At 44.8% G+C, this 20,089-nt stretch overlaps 1 protein-coding gene across 3 annotated transcripts in view; it reads right to left on the minus strand.

The window, feature by feature from the left end:
- Positions 1–4,339: 4,339 nt before the first annotated feature.
- Positions 4,340–20,089, minus strand: part of slc8a1a (solute carrier family 8 member 1a) — a 38,155-nt gene continuing 22,405 nt past the window's right edge. For 2 of the 3 annotated variants that reach the window (XM_049571893.1, XM_049571894.1), the window contains 6 exons: positions 17,974–17,991; positions 11,817–11,885; positions 11,265–11,392; positions 10,970–11,069; positions 10,480–10,752; positions 4,341–7,640 (listed from right to left, as the gene is read on the minus strand). In XM_049571893.1, coding sequence (XP_049427850.1) covers positions 7,264–7,640; positions 10,480–10,752; positions 10,970–11,069; positions 11,265–11,392; positions 11,817–11,885; positions 17,974–17,991 — 965 coding nt within the window. In that variant the 3' untranslated portion in view covers positions 4,341–7,263. Of the gene's footprint in view, positions 7,641–10,479; positions 10,753–10,969; positions 11,070–11,264; positions 11,393–11,816; positions 11,886–17,973; positions 17,992–19,385; positions 19,407–20,089 lie in introns of all 3 variants that reach the window. The other variant, XM_049571892.1, reaches the window with a different exon arrangement.

The raw sequence follows: 20,089 nt of genomic DNA on the forward strand, positions 1-20,089 counted from the left end.
GCCGGACTGCACGCTGCTGACACTCGTGGTCATCTGTGGAGCGCTGCAGCCGCTGAAATACACACATCAGTCAAACAGCATGAAAAACAGAGCGTCAGCAGTTATTATGAATCTGCTGTAACACAGTGCAGACATCACCAAGTGTGGTTTGGGTTTCAGTCTTGTGTGTAAAATCGCTGCAGTGAACACGACCGTGATGTCACTGGAGACACGGCGGTGCCGCTGCACACTCTGCTTCTCCAGCCACCCGCACACATGGATTTATAACAGGAAATGGTGGAGCAGCAGGTGTATGCACGGTTTTATAAATCAGAATATTCTTTGGCACTTGCCATCGTTGGCTTTAGTCCTCCGTACTCTTTTCATATGGATCCTACGCCGTGCGGGGGCGGGCGATACCACAGAAGAAGAGACGTGTCATCCATGTTTATACAGTCCACGTGCCCCTCCCCCTCCGTTTTGTACCAGCAGACGAGGTGACGCCTCGTCTTTCTTTTTCTCTCTCGTCATGTTGGAATAGAAATATTTGTACCATGAAAGTTACTTTTTAATGATTTGTATGAATTCTGCTGTTGATATTTAATAATTACTGTAAATACTGTACACAGCCTCAGCTGTCTCTGTAACGCTTGTAATAATTATAATAATAATAATGATAATGCAGTTTATATGTGGATTAATGGATTAGTTTGATTTGATACCAGTCTGTTTTTTACGTTCTGTTACGTGGAGGTGTCGTCACAGCAGACAGACCGTCAGTGTGTGGAGATCTGTGACGTCACTGAACTTGTTGATTTCTGTTGACATTTTTAGCTGTAAGTGTGACCTTTAAAGATAAATACAGAAAAACTTCAGAGCTGTTATTAAATCACTGAACTCAACAGGCCTTTAATTCAGAGTATGAATAACTGACAGAGTGATGGAGGACTGGACACAGACTCTGGCTTCATGAAGCGAGTCACCACTTGTCTTTTCATCCTCTCTGCCGCAACCTGACCAGACCTCTAATTGACCTTTATTTGTTAAGATATGCGGCCACACTGGGGTGGTAAAAGGGACTGCACGTTTAATTGAGATTAAGCTTTAAGGCGCCGCCCCCAGACTAAGACTGTTCCAAGTGGACCAACAGTCCTCGTCACGGTCCATCAGTGGACTTCCATGTTTCACATGATACGTCATGTTTGTAGTCGACCAATGAAGATGAGTTTACGTATCACCTTGGGTTCGTCCTTCACCTTCTCAAAATGATCCCACACTTTGGATTTCCTGCCCGACATGTTATTAACTAGCCTGTGGAATAACCGCAGGTACCAGCCCTGGAGATTAACCTGACTGCTGTCTGACTGCTGAGCGTGGACACTTCCTGTGTCTGTCCTTTCAAAGTAAAGTCACACATGCTCCAGTCATATAGGTTTGGATTTATTTTGACAAAGTTCAGCTCCTCATAGAGTTTCACATTAGTTTTTTTTTTTCTGCCACAAGCGACCATTGAAATCTTGCCAACTAATGACCTCTGTGGTCGACTAACGTTCGGCTGACTGTTAGGGGGCGGCCCTACCAGGCTTTTAATCAAAGTTTTATGGCAGTTAAACACGGTGGTCCGACCTGTCTGACGTGTCTGCTGTGATTATTTTATGTTCAGTGTTTTGCTGTCATCTTTAATAAACCAAATCTACTGACGCAGAAGTTCATCAATGTGCTGCTCTGGACGGCGCTGCAGCAAAATGTATTTTAGCCACCTAAAAAAATCAGTATCAGTGTGAGTGTACGCTCTACTTGAATATCCGCTCGGCTATATCTCGCACACTAAACAATCGAGGCAGCAGCAGAGCAGCAGCTCTGCAGTGTTCTGAGTTCAGTTATTGTTTCTGTCGGTGAAGTCTGGTGGCTCTGATATGACGTCTTCAAAGGCAGCCTGACGGTGAGGCAGGAGGACGAGACTCTGCGCCACACTTAAACCATAAAAACAAACAAAGAGCAGCTCGTTTTATGAAAATTTCAGGACGACACGCAGAGTTAGAAATCATTTACTCTCAGAGGGGCATCAGTCTCAGCTGGAGACAGTGCACTGCAGGAAGAAGTTCTAAGGCCCAGGAGTTAGCTTAATGCCTCCACGCCAACGACAGCCACGGCTGGAGGCGTTATGGAGGCATCCCTGTGAGCACAATATCTCAAGAGCTTGGACTCAGCGATGAACTGATTATTTTTTTGGAGGTCAAAGGTCAAAGGTCACTATCACTTTGCTGTCTCATTGTTATGAACTTGATATTTAATGAACACTGTGAGAGAATTTCTTCAGATGTGGCATAAACGTTGACTCGGACTCAATATTCGATTCGATTTCAGTGGTCAAAGGTCACTGTTACCTCACGTCAATCTCAACACCTCAAGGAAATTCTTTAATTTGGCACAAATGTCCATCTGAAGAATAAACTGATTAGAATTTGGAGGTCAAAGGTCACTGTGACCTCACAACATGTTTCTGTCCATAACTGAAGAATTCATTCACTAATTCTGACCAAACTTGACACAAATGTCTCACAGGATGAAATAATGAAGGTCAAAAGGTCAAAGGTCAGCTTGACTGTGACATCATCATGTTTTAACGTCATATCTCAGGAACAGAAGGGGAGACATTTGGTCAGATACTGAATTGGTGACTCTAATCTTGAAACTGTGCTGATTGTATAGATCTTCTGTGTGTGAAGCATCCATGTTTTCACTGACATGGATGGAGACTGTCAGAGACACTGGACTGGTGGGCGGAGTCATACAACCACAGGGTGGACTGGTGGGCGGAGTCATACAACCACAGGGTGGACTGGTGGGCGGAGTCACACAACCACAGGGTGGACTGGTGGGCGGAGTCATACAACCACAGGGTGGACTGGTGGGTGGAGTCATACAACCACAGGGTGGACTGGTGGGCGGAGTCATACAACCACAGGGTGGACTGGTGGGCGGAGTCATACAAACACAGGGTGGGGATTGTAGTTTGAATGTGTTTCTGGTCAGCTGTGTGAAATAAGGTCTGAGGTCAACATGAGCTGAAGAGAAGTTCACCCTCTGCTCTACGTCAGTAAAAATACCCCACTGTCAGTTTACAGCTTTATGTGTCTCGACCAAGTGTCTAAATGAGACGACAGAACATCATCATCACGTCATGTGACCGTGGTGACGTTTGTTTACAGCCTAACGTTACCTTTTTTACTTCTGCTGATTGAATTTATTCTTCAATAATTATAATGGTCATTAGTGAAGATTATGTCTCTGAACAGAACCTGAAGGTTCAGAAATGGTTTGTTTTTCATTAATCAGAAATTCAGTGGAACAATCTCATTGTCTGTTTGACGAGGGAACCAGGGCGACGCTGACTTCACACAAACGTCGTCCCTGCAGCACTCTGTACAGTGTGGCACTAAACACTACAGTACCCATGATCCTTCTGAACTGATCCATCAAACCAAGTCGAGCCTTCAGAGTCGGATCAGTTTGTGTTTGTGTTGATTAACCCTTCGCACTGCGGAGCTCCAACCCTTTAAAGAGGCAGTTAGCAGTTTGTAAAATATGTGAAACACGTCTGAAACAATAAACTAGAAACTGTCACGTGTCTGTTGTCATTTCTCATTTAGACTAACTGGACATTGACTGAGCGTTGATTTGCTCTGATGACAAATTGATCCTCTTGTTTTGTGGGCGCTTGAATCCTGTTGTGAGTCCTGTCCGTCACCCTGCACCCTTTTTTCCTGACTCCGGTTGCTGAGGTCCTCCGTGTGACAGTATAATGAACTTTAAGAAATGACCAAAGATTTAAGAATGTTTAGTGCAACCAGTTTCATTTAAAGGAACCTTAACTTGGATTTAAAGGAGAATCTTTGTGCAACTGGCCTCTATCTCTGCATTCTACCTGTCATGTTACAGGAAACACATTAACTGCTGCAGATGGAAACGGACAAGTGCAGACACAAGTTGCTCTGTTAGTTGTGGAAACTTTTTACTCTGACTTCAGTGTTGTGGTGTTTTTTATTCATCTTTTAAAACGGAGCGTCTCTAACGTTTGACGACTGAGTGCCAGTGGAGGGAACTAACACTGACGACAGAACGTAACTCCAGTGTCACTCTCACGGTGTCAGTAGCCTGCAGTTTTCACAAGCTGTCATCCCTCACCTGACAGACGCTTGTTTGGGAGGCGCAATTTAATGCAGTCGCCGAGAGGTGTATGAGCACAGAGGAATCTGATTTGAAACACATCATTGTTCAAATATTTCTGTGGACCAATCAGAGAGGAGAAAGATTCATAGACACTGAGGAGGAAAAACACTCACTGCACTTTAATATTTGAAGGGAAGACATCCTGCCATCAGATCATACCCAACAACTCTGTGTTTACATCGTCCAATCATATCACAGAACATCACGACAGCCGCCTCTTCTTCCCAGTGTTCTTTGAGGTTACGTATACACTCACACACACTCACACACAAACATACACAGGTAAATGTCCTCAAACATTTTGGATCTGCAGCAGCTCAGGTTCAGCTGAGCGCAGAGTCTCAAAGAGTTCAAAGATGGCTTCAACACCAAACTCTGGATCCGTTGTCAAACTCAACTATGTTTCAAACTCAGTGCAGATATTCATTGAGGTGCAACACTACTGCTCCAGTCGCCTTTAACATCTAGCGTCCTGCAGGTTTTTAGAAGTCTTCAGCCTGAGCTGCCTCCGTCATCGCTACTGTGGTTGTGATTCAAAGTCCTCGCACGACAAAATTAAAATGTTATTTTTTGTTAAACATTGCAGAGAGGTACAGACGAAGGATTGATGGAACACGTTAATGTCTGTAATGTTGGGCAAGTATGTGAAGATGAAGAAAGTCCAGTCTCTGAGGTCACTCAGCAGCCAGAGCGCAGTCCGACATGGAGTAACTCAAAAAGAAGGTTTCCACAATAATCTCCAGAAATTCACCAGGACAGTGAAGAACAGGTAGAATCTGTCAGGAACCACATCAAAGATGTTTTGAGTCTGTTGGAGCTGTAAAGAACCTAAAAGACCTGAACAGATTGATTGATTGATTGATTGATTGAACAGTTAATGTGTCAGATTCATCGAAATGTAATAAAACCTGTCACATCATCAAAACAAATATTAGGAGTTCATACAGGACAAGTTCAGAAACCTGCCAGAATGCTGACAGAGCTGTTAGGTGTCCATCAGATCCCTCACAAATTAATCCACTGACAGGAACCTGATACAACCTTTAGAGTTCTATCAAACCTTTTGACAAATAACACATGATAAAACAGCTGCAAGTGGTGATTTCAGGGTTCAAGCTCAGAGGAAGTTCAAAGCTTTTGATCTGGACCCGATCCAATGTGGTCTACATGTGAAAAAAAAAGCAGCCAGTTCTCCCTGTCTTTCTTTCTCGTATATAGAATAAAGGTTTTGAGTTCAATAAGAAAAATGCTACAGTAGAAATGGATAAAGTCAGGATTATGACCCCTGTCATATCAGAGGATGGGTTTCTTGCCTCTTTAAATACTGACTGGAAATCAGTTCACCATGGCAGTTCAATATGTGCCAGGCCCATGAACATGTTTGGAACTGGTGGCGCCACCTAGGGATCAATGTTAAAATACTTTTACACACATGGTTCAACATTGTTATCAAACATATCCTGCAAGTTTTGTCATGATGACAGTTTCTGTTTTATCTGTCTGATCTGTGTTGTGCCACACCCCTTTCTTTTGCATTATTAGCACCCTCTAGTGGTCTATTTGACTGAAACTTTAAATTTATGTTCCAGGTACTTATGTGGACACATCCTGCAAGTTTTATGATGATTTGCCCAACGATTGTGGAGTTAAATCTATGTATGTGCTGAGCCACGCCCCCTCTAAAGTTCATTGGTCAGTATCTTCAAAATGCAACAAAATATCAACAAGGTTTTGATATGTTTTGTTAGGGTTGGCCCAACAATGATCCACAGAAAAATTGGTGCACAATGGACCAATGGTTTAGGAGGAGATGTCACAAATGTGTTTGTCAGAAAATTCAAAATCGCAAAAAATCTTGTCAGATGGATCTTTATGGTTCTTGAGGCAAATTGATAGAGTGAGTATAAATGAATGCTTGTGCCAAGTTCTATGTAAACTGGACTTGTAGTGTTGGAGCTATGATTTTCAAAGTGGGCCTTTAATTATAGCGCCCCCATCAGAATGATCGGCCTCATCGTTATTGGGCAACGTTAGCACACAACTTCCAATCATTGGAGAAATTTTCATATCTACAATAAACCATCTGACACGAGTCTGTAAAAATATTTCTAAAGAAAAATAATAATACATCTGCACAAAAGCAACAACAATAGGGTTTCAGCCCTTCAAGCTCAAACCTCTAATTATAGGAACATTTAGGAACCTTTATCTAGACGCTTAGAAAATTTACAGAAGCCCGTCACATTGTGATATAACATGTTTCGAATGCTAAAGAACCTTAAAGACCAACCTTCAGACAAATAAGAGACATGTAAGAATATTCTGGAACCTCTGATGTCGCAAAACAACTTGAAGTTCATCTGAAATTTTAGGAAAATTCTAAGAACCTTGCACATTATTCAGGAACTTCTTTAGAAATCCATCAATTGTCAGAAACCTGTAACAACCTTCAGATGTTTATCGAAACCTTTAGATGTACAACAAAAATCCCTGAACCCTTACAAGTTTATCCAAACCCTTGAAATAATGACAGTAACCCACTGGAAAATTTAGGAAAGCACCAGGACTGGCAAGAAGCTGTAGAATCCTCCAGGAACCTTTGGGATCCATTAAAGTCGTTAGATCTTTAAAGAACATGAAAGAACTACACAGGGTCCAGCAGAACATTTATTAATCTGCATTTATAAACCTGTCAGATCATCAAAAACACCTTTTAGAACTAGTAGTTCAACCTAATCTCAGAAGCCTCTCAGCACTGGTACATGTCCTTTACAACTTTAAGGAATGCATCAACTGTTAGGAACCTGTTAGAACCTTTAGACATCTACTGAACCTCAGAAATGATAGGAACCTGTTAGCATATGCAGGAACCTATTGGTACCTTTAAAAATCCATCAGAACCATCTGTAGAGTAACTGTCAGAACCTTTAGACATCTACCAAACCTTCAGACAAATAACAGAAATGACAGGAACATGTCAGAATATGCAGGTACCGATTGGTGCCTGTAGAAACCCATCAGAACTGTTAGAACCTTTCAGAAGCAGAACTTTTAGAAGCCCTTTATGTGGCAGTAGGCCTCCAGTGAGGAGAAGATAATGTACATTAACCACAGGCTGAAGAACAGGCAGGTCGTGAGGATCTTGGGGATTCTGGGTCCGCCGAGCTCCCCGCCAATCTCGGGCCGGCGGCGGTACACGAGGACGCCGATGCAGATGAAGGCAAAGATGGTGAAGAGTGTGACAGAGAAGGCCAGCGTGCCCGGGTCGACCTTGAACACCTGGCCCTTGGAGTAGTGGTAAATGGCAGCAATGGACCAGGCAACGCCAATTCCAAGAAAGACGTTGACAGCGTTACTTCCTGTCACGTTGCCGATGGAGGCGTCGGCATATTGGTCCTGGATGGCTGCCACCTTACTGGCAAAGGTGTCTGAGGAGAGAGAAAGTGAAGGAGATGACTGATCGAGCTGCTGTTTATCTGCTGTGTTGGTTAGTTCAAGAAGAAGTTTCTGTGAAACTGGAGGAGATAATAACCCTGATGATGTCATAGTGATGTCATCAGGCTCATGTCAGCTATAGGTTAGGTTCATTTTTCTTGTTTGTTCTTGTTGATTTGAAAACATCTTGTTATAAAGTGAATATATCTTGTAAAAAACATGAATAACATCTTTTTATAGCAAGACACGTTTCATGTTATCACCTGATACTGATATATTTTCTGTGTTCTATATACTCTATATTCGCCTCTGTATTAAATATATTTGACTTCATCTATTAAATAAAAAAAGAAATTACAGGGATTCCTCTGCGTACATGTGCCATAGTTTGGGAACCAGTGCTGGAGCAGGTACATATAAACGCAATGTGGTTAACATGTGGTTATGTTTAGGCACAAAAACCACTTAGTTATGGTTCGGAAAAGATCATGTTTTGGATCAAAATACCCATTTTTGAGGCACAACCCCCGCTGGAAAACAGCGCTGTTCTGACTGAAAAGAAACAAACTGTTGTTGTTAGTTGGTGTTGAACAGTGGTCTGAAGCTTCAAAGGCATCTCTCCTAGGTGTCACACTATCCCTCACCCCCTCCACCTCCTGATGACACAGTCAGCTCATAAACTACATCAGTTTAAAAACTTTGATATGCTAAATATTAAATGTGAAAATGTAACTGTTTTTTGCAGAAATGTATAAAGCCGACATTTTCCTCTGGCGACTGAGCTCCGAAACAGCAACTGCACCCAAATTAATAATCGTGCCTTCGCTCCCACCTGGTGGTTGCTGCATGCAGTGTATGACGTAATATCATTGATTCACATTGAGTCAGAGAGCCACAGCTTGAGACATACGCATGTGCGAGCTGGATGGGGCGGGATATCTGTCAATAATTTTTTGATTTGGCCAATCAGAAGCTCACAATCCTTTGTCAGTCAAAAACGTATCTGTTTTTAATTCAGCCAATCATTTCACAGAGTTGGGAGTAGTCAGCATTTAAGCTAGCAGGCTATGCTAGCACTAGCTAGCGTCTGCGTATCTATTCCCTGATCATAATCAAATATAGTAAACTTCAACCACTGCTCATTTTAGAAGGACCACCGCAAGAAAGCGAGCTCATTGGTTCGATATCAAACATACAATGGATTATAGATGTTTGTTTCAGGTTGCCAGTGCTAGCTGAAAAGTTTGTCTATTTCCATTTCAAAATGTTGACTAAAAACGTTGCCATCTGCTGATGCTATGTCGAGGGTTAATGTTAGAATGGATGGTCTGTAGGGACAAGTCCGCCTGTCAGGAGAGTAGGGGCACAAAACCCCCGGGGAAACAATGAGAAAGTCCTCGTCTCCACATCCAGGGGTGTGTGGATGCTGAAGGGAGAGCTGAAGGACCCCACCGAGGTCCCGCCCTCCATCTGGTTGTTCTAGTGGAGGAGCAGATCACAGCCAGACTGTGTAGGGGCTCAGAGCCAGGATGTTGCCATAATTTTCCCCGGGTCCTTGTCCTCCGGACGGGTGGACTTGTCCCTCTGGATCCTCCATTTTGGCACAACTTCAAGTCAAAGTATCAACAGACTGCAACATTTTTGATCAACATTTTTAAAGTGGAAACAGAAAACTTTTCAGCTAGCTAACACTGGCAGCCAGAAACAAATGATCCATCGTACGTTTAATAATCTAACAGAGAACATGTTTCCTTGTGGTGGTCCTCCTAAAATGAACTGTGGTGAAAGTTCCTATATGCTGTAATGATCCATGATCGAGAAGTTGATCAGTAGATAGTGTTAGCTAGCAAGCTTCACTAGCTTTGTAGGTAGCGAGCTAGTGTGCTAGCTGGTGGAAAAGTTTTCTAATTCCTCTGTAAACAAGCAATTCCAAATGCAAGAACAACGCTATTTTTACAATAACAATCTTAAAATCTATTTAGCAATCGCAGTCCATACAAACATAAAACTTGAGCATGTGCTTTGTGCTCTATGATTCAATTGTTTGAATCATATTTCTTAGAGAGAGAATTTTCTGTTCCTGTTCAGCTGCACTGATGTGCTGGGGGGACCACAGGGATCTACTCTTGGTCCTATTTTGTTTTCACTTTATATGCTTCCATTAGGATGCATTATCAGTCATTTAAGTGGGGTATCCTCCCACTGTTACACTGATGACACCCATATCTACCTGTCCTTTAAGCTAGAAAACGTTAGCTGTCAAGCGCTTTAACAGAATGCTCTACTGCTGTTAAAAACTAATATAAAATCTACAGCGAGAACTTTAGGCATCTCATACCTCGTATTTTAACTGGGACGAATCATAGGTCACATATCACCCCAATTCTCGCCTCCCTCCACTGGTCGCCAGTTAACTTCAGAATTGATCTTCATACCTTTTAAAGCTCAGCATGGTTTAGCCCCCACTTATATAGCTGAGCTTCTGACTACCTGTGCTCCAAGTCGTGACCTGAGATCCTCTGAGATTGACCTACCCTCACTAGTCCCTCGGTCAAGGCTGGTAACTAAAGGTGACCTGGCTTTTGCCACCAAGACCCAGAGGCTCTGGAGTTCTCTGCCTGAGGAGACGAGGTGTGCCAGCACATTACCTGTTTTTAAATCATTGCTTAAAACACATTTTGATAGAAGAGTTTCCCCTTTAACGCCTTTCGCTTTTGATTATTTTGGTGTAGAGACTTTTTTCTTAGACGTTTTTGTCTCGACAGCATCTGTGGACTGAATGTACTGTACTGTAAGTCAAAGTGAGGACAGTGGAACAGGTGTGTATCAGACCTGGTACAGATGTGCCCAAAGCTACAAACACCACAGCAGTGACAGAGTCTTTGAGGCCGACGGTGCAGCCAAAATGTGACGCCAGGTCGCCGATGATGGCCGTCAGTATGCCGATGACGGAGATGGAGACGCAGAAGCAGGCCCAACCGTTCCAGTAGTCGGTGGGAGGAACGAAGGCAAACAGAAGCTTCCAGAAGACGGTGAGGAAGTGCATGACATAGTCAAAACAGGAGGGCAGCTTCTCCTCGCCACATTCATCGTCATCATCATCACCTGGGCAGGAGAGGGAGGCAGAGCCAGGAGTCAACACCAAGTCACACGTAAGGCCGGGTTGGATTAATCTTTATTTCTATGCACGTCAAACATGGAGCCTGTTTTCTTTGCTTCACTCTCAGCTGGCCTCATTCGTACGACTTGTGGAACTACAAGCTGCAACACGAAACCGAAACTTCAAACTGGAGCCTGAGATCGTCTCGGGTCAGGTTCTTACCAGAGCTGACTGTGATGGCCTCCACAAACTGCTCTCTCCAGCTGTTTGTCCCGATCACCAGGGCCAGGTTGGTCTTCTTCAGGAGTTTGTCCACAGTGTTCTGAGAGACAAAAGGTAACCACACAGTCAGTCAGGAAGGTTGAACATTGAATGTTCCTGCTGATCTTTTCACAAATCATCAGTTTGGTTGCACATCTGATGATCAATCTGAAAACTGATGTCACGCCTTACATTTGACTATGTGTTCATTTTAATGTTTCAATTACGACATCACTGGAACAGAAACTGATCCCACCTTGAACTCGTACGACTCCTCAATGATGACCTCCAGTTTGACGTGTTCACCCAGCGTCGGTCTGCCCATCTCCGCGATCCGCCTCTCCTCCTCCTCCTTCTTGGTCAAAACCTCCTCGGCCCCCTCTTCTGAGACAGACGGAGAGTTTGATGGTGAGACTTTCATCACTGACGCGTCACAGTCAACAAAGGTAAGAACAACACAACAGGAGTGAGGTGGATGGATGATGAAGGTTGTGGTTGAACCTCATGTGACCCTGCGTCCTCATATGAGGACTTCACATTTTGGGTTTGCTGCAGCTTAAACTTAATTCTCAGACCAGACACTGTTTGGGGACACTTTTCTTTTTGTTTGTTTATTATGATTAATAACGTTTAGTTTGATATGAAAACAAATCTGACCAGTTAAAGCAAGATAAGAAACTGTTAATATAGAAGTACTTGTTTGAGGACACTGGGACAGATGGTTGAATGACAGATGGACAAACGGATGGATGAATGGATGGATGGATGAAGATGGACAGGTGGTGGACGTACAGACAGATGGACGTACCTGTGATGTTGATGACGGTGGACGGGGCGGGGTGGTCTCGTCCCTGGACCTTCCTGTAGATGTCTTTGCCTGAACAGGTGGACAGAAACTGATTCTACTGAAAGCAGAAACCTCACAGTCCTGCTGTCAACAACAACAACAACAACAACAACAACAGTAATAACAGAAACAACAGAAACAACAACACAACAACAACAAAGTTGTGTATAACCCAAGTGTTGTTTTTGTGACTTTGGCGTGTAACAGAGATGTTTATCATGAAAGGACGCTGACACTCTGCGCTCTGATGTCAGGAGTGATGTAACATTTATATAAAGGGGAGGGGTCACGTTGAGGACGACTCCAGTGTGTCATTAAACTAGAATTTCAGGCCCAACCAAAAAATCCTGGACACAGAAATAATGAAAACAGTTGTGTTCACACTAAACATCTCTCGCACAAGTTTGAAGGCCAGAATATTTTGTGTTGACTCTTCGTACGCACGTGAAATCGCTGAATCAATGAATGAACTTCCACCAGTATGTCCTCTGCGGCATACTGCCCTGGAAAATCTCAATGCTGATTGGCTATCACGGCGCCAACTGGTCGCCGAAGTTCAGATTTTTCAAGTCTCATGAATAAGTGTATGACGTAAAATCGGACTGCTCGCTTCATTAGCGCCGCTTAATTTGTGTATTTCACGTCACTCCGGCTGCGTCCATCGTGCTGCCTGGTGGGAATTCGCATCTCATCGCGTCTTTACATGGACTGCACGTGTAATTCACTCACCAGAATTGTTTTATTCGCGCCTGGTGTGAACACAACACGACTCCAGCGTTCACATGTTCTCATGTTTCATTTTCTATCATGTAAAAAGTGTTCAGACAGAAATCACTGATTTTGCCTCACCCAGACTTTAACGAGCTCGTTTCAGACTGACTGAAATACTAAAGTCCAGATTGTGTTTGCTTTCATACAATTAAAGTTTTATAATCAAGGAAATTTCTCTCTAACATTTCTTTCTTTCTTTCTACATTAATTATTTCATACAGAGCTGTTTTTGTTTTATATGCTGCTGAGGAGACACTCAGGTACGGCTCCATCAGTGTTCACAGTCAAACAGGATCAGACTTTATAATGTTAGTTAAAAAAATATTAAAATAACATAAAGGTATTATTTTAATTATTATAAACTCCTTTTTTGTTGGTTCAAAAAAAAAAGGTACCGTACACTGAATTTTTGTGAAGCGTTACATCCTGGCAGGATATATTTCCTTCATATCTCTGCTGCAGTTTGTTGCAGACGAGTCACGTTTGGATTTTTAAGACTTGTATAATCTGAATGTTCTGTGTGTATTTATGTTTCTGCCGTCACACCTCAGTTTGAGAATAAAGTGGTGAGCAGCGCAGTGTCATGCACCTCAGAGGATCACTGTGGACACTTTGTATTTCTACAGTCGGCTGTTTTGTCTCCACTGAACTGAACGACAGGATTTTATCGAAACAAAAACAAATGGCGCTTCCGCCCCCTGATTCAGATCAGCTCCAAACTTAATGAGCTCTTTCTGCGCCTTCTTATTATGTTTCATTCAAAATCAGGCGGCTCATTTTTCTGATATCCTGCCGACAAACAAACAGAGCCATAAACACGTCCGCGATGGCGGAGGCGATAATAACGTGTAATCTGAGATGATGAGGTCAGAGGTCAAGTAGGAGCATCATCACACCACAGGCTCTGTGGGGTCAGCAGGGGGTGACGTGCAGTGTTCATGCCTTCAGAGGAAACCTGGGGCCAATGAGAACCAGCCAATCACAGCTCAGCAGGGCAGGACCAGGCAGGACATGCTTGGAAAAAAAGCGTAGCGTTAGCCTGGTGAGCTAGCAGTCAGAGAAGGATGAAAAACGGTCATAGGGGAGCTTCTTTAAAACTGCAGATGATTGGACAGAAGGCCACAGAGTGGAAATATTCTGACTTTGAGACCTGGATACAAACCCTGCAGAAGTTATAATCATCAACTCATCTCTGCAAAGACACACTGAGCGGGGGTGTAGTAGCTGGAGGTGTCGGCGGACGAAGGTGCAGGTCAGCAGCTCTGCAGGACGACTGAGACGCACTGGTTTGTTGGATCTTTTTTTTACTGCAGTGTGTTTAACAGTCAAACTACTGTTGGTCTGCCTCCTCAGTGCGGTTCGTTTGGGCAGGTGTGAACACAGCAGTCGCGCTCAGGTGCACACCTGAACAGACCTTCTGGAAGAGGTGGTCTCGGCCCGGTTACAAATGAATTCTGGTGCGGTTTGTTTGTGGTGAGGACGCACCCAGCCCTACCAACCTACTTCCTGTGCACAGATCTGCGTCCATACAGCGCTGTGGAAAACCAAGGCTTTTGTTACGTGCTGAAAACACGTGAACCCAGGTATATGACTCCGCCCCCTCACAGCCGTACCCAAGCTCTACAGAGAAGTGAAGCATAAAGCTGAGGAACCTTTGAGTACAGCAGGAAGGGTGGAGTTAACCTGTGACGCCTGGACTTCAACTTCATATGTGACTATAGCAGGACATTATCTGACAAAGGACAGGAGACACTGTCTCACGTCCTCCAAACTAGAGCAGGTGTCTGCAGGTGTTATGACAGTGTTGGTCGGTCTGTCTGCTCTGTGTCACATTTTGCATCAATGAAAATGATTAAAGTCGATGAACAGCCTAAAAACTTTATCTCAGGAGGTCAAACTGACAATGACAAAATTGTCTTTTGGGGGAAATAATTTTCAGTTGGAAAAAAGGTCATACATCGCATTATATTTTATTGCAGTAATATCATATTGTGTCCTTAGTATGGTGATAATATCATGTGGTGGGTCCTCTGCAGTTACCACCCCTACTGGTTGCTACGTGTTTATTTGAGTGATATTTTGCAGGTGAAAGCCAGAGGGGGCCCCTGGCACATTGGGCCCCTGTGTCCAAGCCCTGTAGGCCTGTTAAGTGGTCCATCTATGTATAAAATGCCAATATTTTCTTCTGGCTACTGCGCTGGACTTGGATGAGTTCCAGAACGACTCTGCTCTGAAGTAAAAACCATGAAACACCAAAAAAGCAGAATATTTTCACTTTGACTCCACAGAGTTATTCTGGCTTCAGTCTGGAGCTCTGACAGGACAGAATAAATATCTACATGCTGACTGCAGACAAGAGAGCACAGTTTACAGAGGAGGCTTCCATCTGGAAGCAAATAACAGCCTGAATGATTTCAATCTTTTATCGACCACTGAAACATTACTGTGAAATTCAGTTGTAACTGAATTCTCAGTGTTGACATTTATATCGTGTGTTGCACTGAAATATTTCATGAAACAGCTTTTTAAAGTCCAGTTCAGACCAAAGATTCATGACGAGATGAATCTGTTTTAGATCGTCACAGAGAAAAGTGTCAGCGGTGTGAACTGGCCGGTCTGAGCTGGACTCAAGCCGGCTGATGACGTCACCTGACACTCAGCTGGTCAAATGGCCGGCGGCTGGTTTTTTGGGGGTGCAGTGGTTAGCATCGTTGCCTCATAGCAAGAGGGTTTCTGGATTGAACTCTGAGGTGGGGGAGCCTTTCTGTGTGGAGTCTGCATGTTCTCCCCGTGTCAGCGTGGGTTTCCTCCAGGTGCTCCGACATGTTCTCCCCGTGTCAGCGTGGGTTTCCTCCAGGTGCTCTGACATGTTCTCCCTGTGTCAGCGTGGGTTTCCTCCAGGTGCTCCGACATGTTCTCCCTGTGTCAGTGTGGGTTTCCTCCAATCCTCCCACATGTTCTCCCTGTGTCAGCGTGGGTTTCCTCCAGGTGCTCCCACATGTTCTCCCTGTGTCAGCGTGGGTTTCCTCCAGGTGCTCCGACATCTTCTCCCTGTGTCAGCGTGGGTTTCCTCCAGGTGCTCTGACATGTTCTCCCTGTGTCAGCGTGGGTTTCCTCCAGGTGCTCCCACATGTTCTCCCTGTGTCAGCGTGGGTTTCCTCCAGGTGCTCTGACACGTTCTCCCTGTGTCAGCGTGGGTTTCCTCCAGGTGCTCTGACATGTTCTCCCTGTGTCAGCGTGGGTTTCCTCCAGGTGCTCTGACATGTTCTCCCTGTGTCAGTGTGGGTTTCCTCCAGGTGCTCCCACATGTTCTCCCTGTGTCAGCGTGGGTTTCCTCCAGGTGCTCCGACATGTTCTCCCTGTGTCAGCGTGGGTTTCCTCCAGGTGCTCTGACATGTTCTCCCTGTGTCAGCGTGGGTTTCCTCCAGGTGCTCCCACATGTTCTCCCTGTGTCAGCGTGGGTTTCCTCCAGGTGCTCTGACACGTTCTCCCTGTGTCAGCGTGGGTTTCCTCCAGGTGCTCTGACATGTTCTCCCCGTGTCAGCGTGGGTTTCCTCCAGGTGCTCTGACACGTTCTCCCTGTGTCAGCGTGGGTTTCCTCCAGGTGCTCTGACACGTTCTCCCTGTGTCAGTCTGGGTTTCCTCCAGGTGCTCCCACATGTTCTCCCTGTGTCAGTGTGGGTTTCCTCCAGGTGCTCTGACATGTTCTCCCTGTGTCAGCGTGGGTTTCCTCCAGGTGCTCCGACATGTTCTCCCTGTGTCAGCGTGGGTTTCCTCCAGGTGCTCCGACATGTTCTCCCTGTGTCAGCGTGGGTTCTCTCCAGGTGCTCTGGCATGTTCTCCCCGTGTCAGCGTGGGTTTCCTCCAGGTGCTCTGACATGTTCTCCCTGTGTCAGTGTGGGTTTCCTCCAGGTGCTCTGACATGTTCTCCCTGTGTCAGCGTGGGTTCTCTCCAGGTGCTCTGGCATGTTCTCCCCGTGTCAGTGTGGGTTTCCTCCAGGTGCTCTGACATGTTCTCCCCGTGTCAGCGTGGGTTTCCTCCAGGTGCTCTGACATGTTCTCCCCGTGTCAGCGTGGGTTTCCTCCAGGTGCTCTGGCATGTTCTCCCCGTGTCAGCGTGGGTTTCCTCCAGGTGCTCTGGCATGTTCTCCCCGTGTCAGCGTGGGTTTCCTCCAGGTGCTCTGACATGTTCTCCCTGTGTCAGCGTGGGTTTCCTCCAGGTGCTCCGACATGTTCTCCCTGTGTCAGCGTGGGTTTCCTCCAGGTGCTCTGACATGTTCTCCAATTGTCCGTAGGTGTGAATGTGAGTGTGAATGGTTGTCTGTCTCTATGTGTCAGCCCTGTGATAGTCTGGTGACCTGTCCAGGGTGAACCCTGCCTCTCACCCAGTGTCAGCTGGGATAGGCTCCACCCCCTGCGACCGCCAACAGGATAAGCAATACAGAAAATTAATGTATGAAAGATTTTAGAACATTAAGCACGTCACCTGTTTCAACAGCCCATCATCTTGTAGTGAAGTCAGCTGGTCAAGTCAAAATGACCACAGACGGCGTGTTGGCTTGCTGCAGCAGGTGCTCCGTCCCCACAGAGCCCTCTGTTTCTGTCCTCACGGTGTGCCGGTGTCAGACGGTGGGTCGCTGCTGCTGCTGGCTGTATGTGCTTATGCCCCGCCCACACACACACATTCTCACTGACTGACTGTGCGGAAGTACAGAGAGTTGTTGACTTGAGATGTGGTCACTTTCTGTGAATTGGTAGCTTTTACGTTACAGAACGGAGCGTTGACAGCAGGTGTTTGGTCTTTGGTCTGAACTGGACTTTCAGGTTTCAGTCAAAGTTGTGAAGAGAAATCAAACTCACTATCAGAGACAAATGTTTCATCATCTACAAATAAGATTTACAGATGTGTCCAGCATGTATTCACAAACACCATAAACACCTCAAATCACCGTACACATTCTTGTACTTATTTTTTTAAATTTATGTTTGTGAAACTCACATTTGTCGCCAATAACGAGACTGATTTGTCTCTATAAATGAGACGCCTGCTCTCAGCTCTGATCCTGCAGGGCTCTGTGTGGGCCATGTTAATGTGATCTGCCTCCACAGAGTGAGAGATGAGAGGTTTCAGTGTCACATTAAAGTGCTGCATCTCTGGTTTTGTCTGTGTTGTTGCTTAAAGTGTCGAAACACTTTGAAGCAAACGTCCACACCACTGAGAGGCGTCTTACCATACAGCTGTTTCTCTGGTGAGAGGCCAAAAAGGATAAATGAACGCAGATTAACAGGAAACATTCCCACATCATGTCGTTAGAAATGAGTCAATGTAAAGACAGAGTTCACCTACCTGTTCTCACGAATCCACCTGAAAGGTTAGAAAAAAGGAAAAAAGGAGTCAAAGTTTGTTCAGATTTTTCTCTCATTCTTTGTTTAATGAAGCTCCAGGGTGTCAGATTCAGGACGATTTAGTGACGTCTAGACTGCCGATTTTTGACCAGCTCAAACTTCTCCTGGTTAGAATTCCTTCAGCGTTCATTGTTCAGGAGCTGAATTATCCTCAGAGGTCTCAGACCAGCTGATTTACACCAGGATAAACTCTGAATAAAGACGTTTCACGTTACAAGAATCTGTATTTTTCCGACGCTCTTGTTGAGGAGGGGCGGCTAACTATGGCGGCCGACACAAAAATGTGACTGTGCTCATCTAAAGCTGGTGTTTGCTTTGTCTGTTCTGGGCTACTGTAGAAACTAACACAGTCTCATCCCAACTCTTCAAATACTGCCGCTTTGTCAGTGGACCTACACGTCTAAATATGCTGTCTCTATATCCTCCTGCGTCAGTTTTGGACGCTCGGGGACAGCGTGTCAATTACAAACACATCCTCACTGTGACCTCGTCACATGTCCATGTTTGGTCATGGACGCCGTGTCAACTTCAGCCTGTTACATGCTCTGTGTCTTTTCAAAATACACTTCTGTTTTCACAGGACATGTACAGTTTGCATACAGTCTCTTTCAAAATAAAAGCAATATGCTTTTTTTTGTTTGACACCTTTGGAGTGACACTGGGTTGTCAGTTAATGCCTGTTACACTCTCTGTGTCTTTTCAAAATAAACGTCTGTTCTCACAGGAAATGTTCAGTTTCTGCTCGTTGCATGCAGACAATCTGTGTTTCAAAATAAATTTACAACGACAGTAAAACACTTCATTTATTTCCTTCGGTTTAGGCAACAAAATCATGCGGCTAGGTTTAGAAAAAAACGTCATGATTTGGCTTAAAACTCACACGGGAAACAAACAGCAGGCTCCTGGGTGGAAGTCTGGAGTTTGTTTGACCCGCACACCTCGCCTCCTGTGCAGCCTTTGTTGCTTTTCATGTTACTTACTGATGGAGTTACAAACTGGTGCATATCACACCTCTGTGAAAGGTGCCTCTGTGTGTTGTGTCTGACAGCGATGGTGTTTGACAGATTGGGATGAAAACGAGCTGGCAGAAATGTGCAACATGGCGCTCTCCATAGATGCTTCCTACGTAGATATAAACGTCTGATTTTAAGGTAAGGGAAACAGGATTCTTATTTTCAGGTGATTTCTCACTGAAGAAAACACACTGATTAGATCATATTCACTTTTAATCCGACACACTGGAGCTGTAGTAGAGACATCCAGAGAAAACATTTCAGTCACACAACATGATGAAGTCAGACAGAATGACGGACAGACAGCAGGACAGAAGAGGGAAACATGAGAGCAGCTTACCGACTTCCTGAAGCAACACAGCTGAAGAGAAGAAACAGACGAAGGAAACATTAAGCAGAGAAACAAGAGAAGAGACGCTGAGGTCTCCTGATGAAGCCCAGTTCACTTTGTTCTCATTTAAAATCATCTTTCATCGTCTCTCACAAAGTCCTTTGTAGCTGAACATGACTGAAATATGGATCCAGAATAAACCTGTCTGTTAACACTGTGACATAAAAGAGACGGATTCATGTCAAATCATTTACGTACGAACTTCAACACGTGTGACCGTAAGAAAACACGTCACTGTTAAACACCATTAACATGCTGATGTCACAGGACCATGTTCAGTGTTAATCTGGTGACGAACATCCAAACCCAAACTCTGTGAGATGAATACAGACACGGACAGGGACAAAAAGACAGCAGGGACACCTGTCCTCACCTGGTCTCACCTGTCCTCACCTGGTCTCACCTGGTCTCACCTGGTCTCACCTGTCCTCACCTGGTCTCACCTGGTCTCACCTGTCCTCACCTGGTCTCACCTGTCCTCACCTGGTCTCACCTGGTCTCACTTGTCCTCACCTGGTCTCACCTGGTCTCACCTGTCCTCACCTGTCCTCACCTGTCCTCACTTGTCCTCACCTGTCCTCACCTCATCTCACCTGTCCTCACATATTAAACTTATTCCCACCCATTCTAAGATGTCAGACCTGTCCTAAACT

Source organism: Epinephelus fuscoguttatus, linkage group LG3 (assembly GCF_011397635.1).
Source record: "Epinephelus fuscoguttatus linkage group LG3, E.fuscoguttatus.final_Chr_v1".
In the NCBI taxonomy this organism is placed as follows: domain Eukaryota; kingdom Metazoa; phylum Chordata; class Actinopteri; order Perciformes; family Serranidae; genus Epinephelus; species Epinephelus fuscoguttatus.